At 35.8% G+C, this 10,094-nt stretch overlaps 1 protein-coding gene and 1 long non-coding RNA gene across 3 annotated transcripts; one reads left to right on the top strand and one right to left on the bottom strand.

The window, feature by feature from the left end:
- Positions 1-332: 332 nt before the first annotated feature.
- LOC137987903 (uncharacterized) lies at positions 333-10,039 on the bottom strand. Its single transcript, XR_011120715.1, has 4 exons — positions 10,007-10,039; positions 9,379-9,408; positions 7,138-7,167; positions 333-2,517 (listed from the first exon to the last, which is right to left on the bottom strand). It is a non-coding gene; the product is annotated as an uncharacterized lncRNA (long non-coding RNA).
- Positions 3,713-9,882, top strand: LOC137987901 (uncharacterized). 2 transcript variants are annotated; one of them, XR_011120714.1, is made up of 6 exons: positions 3,713-3,854; positions 5,496-5,619; positions 7,639-7,756; positions 8,584-8,887; positions 9,397-9,441; positions 9,693-9,869. XR_011120714.1 is itself a non-coding variant. In XM_068833986.1 (5 exons), exons 1-3 carry the CDS (start codon positions 6,815-6,817, stop codon positions 8,719-8,721), a joined length of 303 nt encoding a protein of 100 aa, XP_068690087.1. In that variant the 5' UTR covers positions 6,710-6,814; the 3' UTR covers positions 8,722-8,887; positions 9,397-9,441; positions 9,693-9,882. The 2 variants fall into 2 exon arrangements, 1 of the variants encoding a protein (XP_068690087.1); XM_068833986.1 differs by lacking the exons at positions 3,713-3,854; positions 5,496-5,619 and adding an exon at positions 6,710-6,861 and having other exon boundaries at positions 9,693-9,882.
- Positions 10,040-10,094: the final 55 nt, after the last annotated feature.

Genomic DNA, 10,094 nt, shown 5'->3' with positions numbered 1-10,094 from the left:
TTGTGTGTTGGGCTAGTGCGTGTGCATTTTGCTTACGCAACTCAAATAATAGATTTAATTTCCAAACTTGAGAAAATTCAAAGGCGTGCAATCAAGTTTATTCTATCAGAGAAATATGTTATAAGGAAAGGTTAATATCTTTAGATCTTCTTGCCGTATGTTATTGGCATGAATTCTTAGACATGGTATTCTTTTACAAGACTACGCATAATCTGGTCCACCTTAGTCCATTCGTTGTTCTCGTCGTGCGGGAAAGCGGTAGAACGACTCGAGCATTCGCTAGTAGCTTTTATACTTTTGTCCCCAAGAGATGTAGAACTACAACATATCAGAATTTTTTTTTTATTGGAACAACCAGAATTTAGAACGTACTCAGTGGCAAAATGAACTTAGTTAGTGCTACTCTTACTTGTTTCAAATCCGTTTTCTTTATGACTACTACTCTTTGTGCTATTAGAATAAACTACAATTTGGATAATCTTCGAACTTCTAAAACCATTTGCTTAAAATGCAACTTCACAAGATTTCTAGACCTGCATGTAAAGTGTTTTTTTTCTTTTCTTTTTTTAGATATATTTTACTCCTGGGCCTGCACTAATTTGTTATTCAGCTGTTGCGATGCCCCTGCCACAGTTTTGTATATATTGAGTGAACGTTTGGTTTTTTTTTAGTATCATAAAGGCAAAGCTAGTAAAATAAGATAAAATAAAATTACTTAAGAGTAATGTTATGGGACCATTTGAAATATCAATTATCGCCTAACAAAATTCGGTCATTTTTATGATGTAAGAAGTTGAGGGGAAACTTTTAACAAAATAAACAGTTGCATGCATGTTCTGATCTGGGAAACTTTGAAGAGAGTTAAGTTCATCGTGGTGTGTTGATTAGAGATCAAGGGATTCGTTTTGAGGAAAAGCAATTTTAGCCGAAATATAAGGTTAGGGTGTTTTTTGTAGAGTTTTTGAATAATTTCTTACCTCGTAAAAATGACCTCTTGTTGTTCAGAAGTAATTGGTGTTTGAAATGGTTCTATAATATTGCTTTTAGGTAATAAGGTGTTGTTGCGTTAATGTTTGTTTTTTCAAAGTGTTGTAGCTGGTTTGAGGCATTTTTTGTGAGAAAAAGAAAACAAATAAGAAAACGGAGAAAGTTCAGATTTTATAAGTACAAACGCAACAGTAATACGGATGGTAATGAAAGGAACGTGATTTCTTAAGTGTTATAGGAAAGATGCTATATGTTGAATTCAGTGTATAACTGACGATTGAATCCTTAGTTTCTTACGGGAGACAGGAAGGTTGTGACATTATTTTTATAGAAGTTTGGTGCAGAAACTAGCAATAGGTTTTGTATCATTATTTTGTAGTTATTACCTTGTTTTTGCGTCAAGTGTGATTACAGCTTTAATAAGATGGGTGACAAATTACTCCTTAATTTTGGCGCGAAATTTCAGCGTTAATTTATAAATTCACATGTGAAATTACTTCGTTGCCATGGCAACTTTTCATATAGTGGTAAAAAGGCATCTAGGTTTGAAAATTAAGGAGTAATTTGTCACCATGTTATTAATAGCTAATCAAATAGTATACCCGTGAAATTAGGGAATAATTTCATTTGCCTTTTGTCCAAAATCAAGTAATTTCCCTCGCCTAAAGGCTCAGGAAATTATTTGAATTTGGATAAAACGCGCGTGAAATTATTCCCAAATTTCACGCGTCACCATTTGATTACCCATACTGATATTATGGGTGACATATTACTTCTTAGTTTTGCCGCGAAATTTCAACGTTAATTATAAAATTGCCATGGTAACATCTTTTGAATCTCGATTAAAGTTAAGATGGCGTCAAGATTTAAGAGAGTGATCATTGAAGAAGTTACGAAATTAAAAGAAGCGGCAGAAAATTTAAATGTGCGAAAAAACACAATTAACTGGGTGACGGTTTTTGAGAAGTGGTGTGACGAAAATAACCTTGAGAAAAACCTGGAGATGATCTTCTGAGCAGTTGGATAAAGTACTTGAGCGATGTTATAATTGCGGTTGTGAGCATAATTTGTCACCCATGACATTAAAAGGTAATCAAATGGTTTTCTCGTGAAATTAGGAAATAATTTCACTTGCGTTTTGTGAAAATTCTGATAATTTCCCTCGCCTAAAGGCTTGGGAAATTATCTGAATTTTGACAAAATGTGCGTGAAATTATTGCCTAATTTCACTCGTCGATATTTGATTACACATACTAATAACATACACTAAAAAATATTTCATTCTGATTGGCTAAGAAAAATTTCGTTGGTCTTTGAAAAAAATTAATCGTGTTTATATTTACTCTACATTAAACTCAAAATAACGTGATAACGTATACTAATATTTACGTTTAACAACATATATAGTATGACCATAGTTTGGTTGATCTGGAGCCACGAAAGGAAAGATCCGGAAGGTTCATTTCAAGAAGTGGCATTCACAGCCTTTCCTCTTTAGCAACCGGAGACATCTGTCACAATTTTTACAATCTGTTGGTGGAGAGAGAGAGAGAGAGAGAGAATTTGGAGCTGAATTAGAAATGGAAAGGAATAATCAAATTGAAGTAATGAATAGAAAGTGATATTGATAGACTTAGTAGTATAAATGATGGTTCAGCTTCAGATGGAAGGGGGGGGGGGGGGCAGGCATATGTAGGGAATCTGAATTGGGGCGTCAGTTTCTCGAAAGTCCCGGTAACTTTTCGGGCTCGAAAAGTCATTCAGAAAACTGCCTTGTGCTTGTTTGTATAAGCCAGTTTTTAAAGATGTTTTTCAACTGAAGAGGATAAAAAGTAAAAAGATAGTGAAGTTTGTTGACTTAAAATCTCTTCGTTTTTAAGATACAGAGGGTAGAGGGAATTGAAAAAGGCTTGAAAATGTTTCGTGACTTTCGAGAAACAGGCATTTATTTCTCTTGGGAGAGTGTGGGCAGTGGAATTTTCATGTCTTTTACGTTTTGGTAAGGAAACGAGAGAGAAAAATAATTGTTCCGGCTAAAGAAATGATTACTCATAAAGAAATATAAGGGGGAAAGGTATTTTTAAGGACGATATGCCTACTAATTAAAGATATTTTTTGCCAGGGTTATGATTACGCAGGGAATGTAGATCTTCACAAGTGTTATTTAAATCTAAAAATAAAATTGGGGGTAACCACGTATTTTCAAAGATAATTGCCAACGAGTCACCCTCGCGAGGACGCGAGGGTGACGAGGCGGCAGCATTATAAAGCCGTGTGCGCGACTTGATTTTGGTACGTACAGGGAAAAGATTTCTCGAATTGAAATTCAGCATAAGGTAATATCAAGAGAAAATGAGGGGACAGAGAAGGAGGCTCCCGGTCCAGCCCTTGGGATATGTCATGTCCACGTAAGTTATTTTTAGACGAGCGGAAGTCTTCCGAGACGTCCGCATGCAGGCCAACCTCGGTCCGATGTTTGAAAGAAAATATATATTCATCAGCCTTCCACGTGCGTCATCAGAAGAACCTGAGAGCGAAGCAAGACTGCATGCGGACGTCTCGGAAGACAGACTTTCCCTAGAACAAAGAATTCCGCTCGTCTAAAAATAACTTTCGTGACATAACATATCCCGGCCAACGCCTTGAGCCTCCCTCTCTGTCCCCTCATTTTCTCTTGGTAATATAAGGTAATGTAAGAGTGACATCATCGGTGATTGTTTTCGAGTTAGCCAATGGGATTGCGGGATCTTTTAATCTAAACCAATCACATCATGATCGGTGACAAGATGACCACATGGTCGATCATTTTCTGGCGTATTCTGGCGTACTCTTGTTGGCTTGTGAAGGTGTGAAGCAGGCAGGAAAAGGTGAGTGGAAATATTGATATTATACACTCGTGAGCGTAGTCTTTTTGTACGTACTTTAGTTTAGTGTTTTTGGGAACCAGAGTGTTACAAATCTAGCAGCTAGCAGGCTGAAAACATCGCCCAGCGAGGCATCGAGATCAGCTCGAAAATGGCGAGCGGTGGTGCCACAGTGTCGGCTAGCTTGCCAAAACAGTCAATTGCGTTGACAAGGTCGGCCAGCGTGCCATTTAAGAAACAGAAAAGCAAAACCACTTGGACAGAATCACTATAAACTCAATCAGAGGGCGCCTCTTTTTTATCGAGCCGGTGTGTTCAAATTACAAATTTGACAGTCACGGCGAGCGTGCCAAACAACTATCTTGTCAATTGTCTTGACAAAATCGGCCAGCGTGCCATAATTAAGGAAAAATACGTAAATATATTCAAATATATTCACTAAGTATAAACATAAATCAGAGGGAATATAAAGCCTCTTTCCAATCGAGCTAGTGTGCTCGAAATCATACGAGTCATGGGTCACACGACGTGTCGCTGTTAGTTTGTGCTGATTATCCATTAGTGTTTACAAAAGTGAAAAAAAGTCTAAGCTCTGTTTACCAGGTAGCCACTATTTGTCAAGCTTAAGGGAACTTAGCAAATGAATTTGGATAGTGTTCTTTTTGCAAAATTTCAGGGTTCCGAGCTTACATATTTCACTTGTAATCTACCCCACAAGTTGAATCCTTCTAGACATTTTAAAAGCCAAAGATTGTACTGCTTTTTTAAACAAGGATTCAATTTTAAAAATGGTCTATCCTCTGGTTACTTCTTAATTTTCCCTCGGCACACAGCTGTGCCAGTGTTTACTCGTTGGCACTCTACCGATAGGTATTCCTAGTTTATGAATAATATTTGTAAAAAGCTTTAAAATACAAAGTAATGTGTGGCGTTGTTTCTCAAATTGAAGCTTCATTATCTCTAAAAAATGCATGGTTACCCCCAGTTTTCTTTTAGGATATGAAGAGTATTTACTAAGATCTACTTTTCCCGATACTTTTAAACCACGCAAAAATATCCTTGTATTAGTAAGCATCAGGAAATCCGAGTATCTCGAGATGTGCAGAACGTATGCGCAATAACAATAATAAACCAGTTTGGTTGTTTTCGTGGCACAGGCACGTGGGAGTGACGTCAGTGACGTATGAGTGATATGTGGGGGCTATTGGGCGACAGCTCGACGAGAATGTGTGGTTTTGGTTCAACTTATCGCGGAGTTTTGGGAGTTGTTTTGAGGATTGGATTTTGGCAAGAATAAAAATGAGAGTAAACGGAAATGGAGACGATTTTTCAATATGGAAGTGACCAGCTGGATTTGTTCAACTTCTTGCTTTATTTCTTTAAAAGTCAGTCAAAGTCAGCCATATAAATTTGTGTTCAGCAAGGGGAGCTTGGAATTGCGTACTCTGGTTTTGTATGCCATTTAGTGAGTAAAATAGTTTTTTTGAAACATTATTACATTTAGGCTTGTTTAAATCGAAAGGGAGACGATTGTAATGTAGAAGTTTTACGTAAGTTAAGAAAAAAGGTGTTTGTTTTGGGATCTTTGACATTGATATAATTTAGCTATAACAGCGTATTATTGTTTTGGAAATATTTTGGTAGGAGGAATGTGATGGATTGGGGATGGTTGAATTAATGTGAAGCACAGTGGCGGAAAGAGACATTGGGTATACTTGTATGGGAGAAAGAAGACGACGGGTCTTGTCTACCTTGTTTCTGAAAGGGGGTTAGTACAAAATGTTGACCTTTGGTTACAGGCAAATGTCGTAGCATTTTAAAAGATGTTTTAAAATGCTGCGACAATGGTAAGTTATGTCGTAGGCCTGTTGTGAGCTTGTCGCATAAATCGGCCCTAAGGGATACGAGAGCGTGTGACGTCGTGTTATTTTAAAAGAGTTGTAACGGTCGATTTAACGAATCGAGGAAAATGTTCCATAAAATCGTCAAGTTGTGGTGTTTCTTTTTGAAAACTCATTTTATGGACAGCCAGATAAATGAAATTTGCTCACCTACTATTTTCTGTGTTATCCTTAGTGATTGATGAATTTTTGGGACATTTTGATTTCCTCTTTAGATGATATACGTCGTCACATACAATAGACTGATTTAGCAACAGAACGAGGATGTCAGTGGCGATGGCGCGCGCAGGAAAAACACCAATGAGAATTCAGAATAGAATAGACCCCACGCTTCTTCTATATTCTAAATTGTCATTGGTAGTTTTGCTGCCCGCGACGTCGCCACTGATGTTCCCATTCTGTTGCTAAATCAGCCTAATATAAATAGACAAGGCGTGCAACTTCCAAGACTGCTCACAGCTGAGCGACTTCAGAATTTAGCTGAATTTGTCCTACTTGCAAAGGTTGCTTGCCTCCCAATCTTGGGAGCATAGAAAGTTGATAATTTTACTAGTATCGTGCCAAAAATCATGAAATTTACACAGTTATGCAATCTCAAAGTTGTGCTCAATTTTCAATCTTTGCTGAGGTTTTTGTTATAACCAGATGATGTGGACAGAATTTGATCAAATCAAATTAACCAATCAAAAAGCACAAATTTTCTCCAAGAGGGACAAAATTATAAATCTGCACTTTTTGATTGGTTAGTTTGATTTGATCAAATTCCAATGATTGATGAATTCTGTCTACATGATCTGGCTATAACAAAAATGTGAGCAAAGGTTGAAAATTGAGCAGGGTTTTGAGGTTATAGAGCTGTGTAAATTTGATAATTTTTGATACGATGCTAGTAAAATTATTGACTTTCTATGTGCTCAAGGTTGGGAGGCGAGTGACCTTTGGAAGGGGAGAAATTTGGTTAAATTCTTGAGGCATTTGGCTGTGAGCGGTCTTAGAAGTTGGACACCTTGTCTATTTATGTTGTATGTGGCAACGGGTGTGATCTGAAGAGGAAATTGAAGCATGTCAAAAACATGTCAAATCACTCAGGACAAGACAGAAAATAGTAGGTGAGTGAACTTTATTTATCTGGCTGTCGATAAAATGAGTTCTAGAAAAGAAACATTGCAATTTGAAGTTTTTATGGAACATTTGTATTGACAAGTTGAATAAGCTGTTACAACTGTCTGAAAATAGCGTGATGTCACACGCTTTTTTATCCTTAGAGTTGTTTGCCTGTGCTCTGAACAGTTGATTCCTTTAGTGTCATTACATATAGTGTCAAGTATATGTATTTAACAAGTGTGTTTATTGGTGATGAAATAAGTTCATGCAGTAATATTTACCAATGATAGTGTCTGCTTGGTGTCTTTTGGCTGGAAAAGATAATTGAATATTTAAAAATGTGAGTGATAAGTTGTTCAGGCAATGAATGAGTTGCCAGTAATTGGATTTCTGTTTATATGCAAAGGGTTTTGAGATTGTGAGGGGGCAAACATTGCAAGTTGATATAAGAAAATGTATGGCAGAAAGTTATTTTGACATTGAAAAAACTATTTTGGATAGAGATCAACACTCTTTTCGACACAAATTTATCAGAAATTGATTGGGGCAATTTTGATACAAGGCAAGTATAAGTTTTTGTTTGAGTAACCATGAAATATGACATACACTGTAAAATTCACTTGAAGTAATCTTGCTTGCATGAGGATCCCTAAGGTTTATTTTGAAATTGACATTTTGTTATGGTTTCGACATATTACAAAATAATCTACAAATCTGGAGGAAATAACCCAATGAAGCCTTTTTAGTTGTAGTTCCGTGTGTCTAGCCTGTTTTCTTATTAGGTACGTCTTGTGTAAACGAATTATGGCTTCTGGAAATATACTTCCTCAAAGGAGAGAAGCTGTTGTCAGAGGAGATGGAAATTCTTTTTACACAGTTATTGCTCTTTGGAGGGATGAAGTAAGTGATGGAAAACATGAGGAAATCCAAAGGTTCAGTTCTTGTTTATAAAATGACAAAAATCCAAGGGTTTTGAAGCCACTATTATTTTCTAAAAACTCTGAGAGTCCAGTCACATAAATGTATAGTCTGATAATTCTGCTCAAGCAAACAGTTTCAATCTCTTTGTGCCTTGAGGCAGCTGTTTTATTGCTCCTTTTCCATAAAATATAGTCGTTTCTGTTTCGATAGATTTAGATAACACTGGGAATTCATATCTGATATTCCCCAGTTGTTACATATAAACAAATCTTTTCTTCTGTGAAATTATTATGTACATGTAGAATTATATGTATTAAAGTCACTGGATTTAAGCAAATTTGTCAAGCTTCGCTATGACTTCAACCAGTGTCATTTTCATACTAGTTCTCTATAGATCTAATTTTTGGAGAGGGTCTTTGAGGTTTTAATGCTTCCACAATTATACTGTCTTTTGTACAAAGTTGTTGTAGGACATTTAGAGGTTGTGTAACGTCATACACATTTATTTCAATAGACTTTTGTACTCATTGAAACTTTGAATTTGCCATGATTCATAGCTGTAGATTGTGACAAAACATCATTCTTATTTTTGGGTGGGTAAAATCTTAATATTTGAATGTGAGGAAGAATCTTTTGCTTCTCTGGGTACCTTTGATTGTTGTCACAACCCCACACAGTACAATGATTGCCACTAGGCATATTTCCAATGTTATTTGAATTGCTGAATTTAGAAATTAGCCAAAAGCCAGCATATGGACATGTAAATAGAATTGGAAAGGCTTTATTGAGTTATTTCATTCTTGTAGGTCAAGCAGGGAATGTTGATAGGTGTGGATGGTGCAGGCAATGGAGGCAGAGGTATGTTACAGTTGGGTTTCTTTGGGACACTGAGCACCAGGGTGGTTGTCCCCACAACCACTGTGTTGGAGATGTGCTGGAAGTGACAGTTAGGGCGTTGGCAGGAGGAGCAGTTCTAGTCATGACAGAAAACTACCATTGAGGTTTATTGGATACAAGCAGGAAAGGCTGAGGTGGTTGGAGAGGCATGGAAAGTATCTGAAGCTGAGACGGGGAACAAAAGGACTACCCATGTTTAGTTCTAGTGTTAGGGTTAGTTACCACTACATGTACTTTGAAATGTTATTGTTTTAGTTTGCTTTTATATTCTAGAAAGATTATTGTGTTTTGTGAAAGATTGCTGTATTTCTGTAAAAAATTGTGTTTCTTAACTTCATTGTAGAATTGTGTTGAGTTTTGCTTCTATGTTTGTGCCATTATAACATTTTTTGATGTTGTAGATGCTTTAGGGGTCAATGAATTTGTTGTTGCAATGATAATTATTATTGGTGTGTAATGAAAAAGTATGAGATCAAAAAGTATTTGATTGCAATGCTTTGTCATGATGGTTTGGTGGAAGCAGAGAAAAGATTCATGGAGTATGAAGTGGATTGTATTTTGACTGATGAACAAAGAAAAAGTAATAAACGAGTAGTAAAAACTGGATCGAGCGGCAATAAGTATGGATATTTGATTCTAAAGAAAAATAAAGCAATAATGTAGGGTATCTGTACACATGTAACAAATATTATTTATTTTATTACCTCTTTTCCTTTTTTTAGTATATTGTGTTGCTAGATGGAGAAAAAGGAATAATTTGTTATTATGTAAGTAATAATAATTTTAGCTTACCAGTATCTGTCTGTTACATTTTATAATTGGATATTGCAGCTAATGTTTAGTTATTGGATTTAGTGCAAAAACTATAATGATGTAAAATTGCTTGAAGATTCTTTTAGTTGACTAATTGGCTAATGCTATTGCTATTGATCAATATGTAAGACATCTTTTAGATTATAATTTAAAGGTAAGGATAAGGCAATGATATTAAAAGACTGATGGTAATGATGTTTTATAGATGGACATCATTGTTGTGCAAAAGGTTAACTCACAATAGAAGAAAATGCTGAAAAAGGTAAAGAGTCAGAACAAGTCTTCATGTACTATTGGGGAAGATACTTTTACTTGTGATACTTGTGAAATCATTTGAAGGAGCAACATATTACTATGTGGTAATTTTAAGTAAATTATCATCATATTTAAAAGAAGACTAGTCATATTAATTAAAAAAGATACTGTAAGAAGCACACTCTGATATGCTATAGGGAACTAAGGGAGTTTTGGTACATTACACATTATGGTTGTGGAAAAATAATAAAAATGTTGACTTACTGCAGGCATTTGCTGTTCCTGTGTTGTCAGCTGGAAAAAAAAAATTTTTTTTACAGAATTTTTTTTGAAAGACAAATGTTTCAAATTA

This window comes from Montipora foliosa, unplaced genomic scaffold, assembly GCF_036669935.1.
Source record: "Montipora foliosa isolate CH-2021 unplaced genomic scaffold, ASM3666993v2 scaffold_395, whole genome shotgun sequence".
NCBI lineage: Eukaryota > Metazoa > Cnidaria > Anthozoa > Scleractinia > Acroporidae > Montipora > Montipora foliosa.
Note: the sequence above shows the minus strand (reverse complement) of the source record. Positions and strands in the feature narration are given on the sequence as shown.

What these genes read in the sequence shown, in the direction of transcription:
- LOC137987901 (XM_068833986.1), top strand. Translation starts at nt 6,815, where the DNA reads ATGTCAAAAACATGTCAAATCACTCAGGACAAGACAGAAAATAGTAG. An exon ending in GACAAGACAGAAAATAGTAG is followed by an intron (nt 6,862 to 7,638) that starts GTGAGTGAACTT and finishes TTTTCTTATTAG; the next exon opens with GTACGTCTTGTGTAAACGAA. An exon ending in TTGCTCTTTGGAGGGATGAA is followed by an intron (nt 7,757 to 8,583) that starts GTAAGTGATGGA and finishes TCATTCTTGTAG; the next exon opens with GTCAAGCAGGGAATGTTGAT.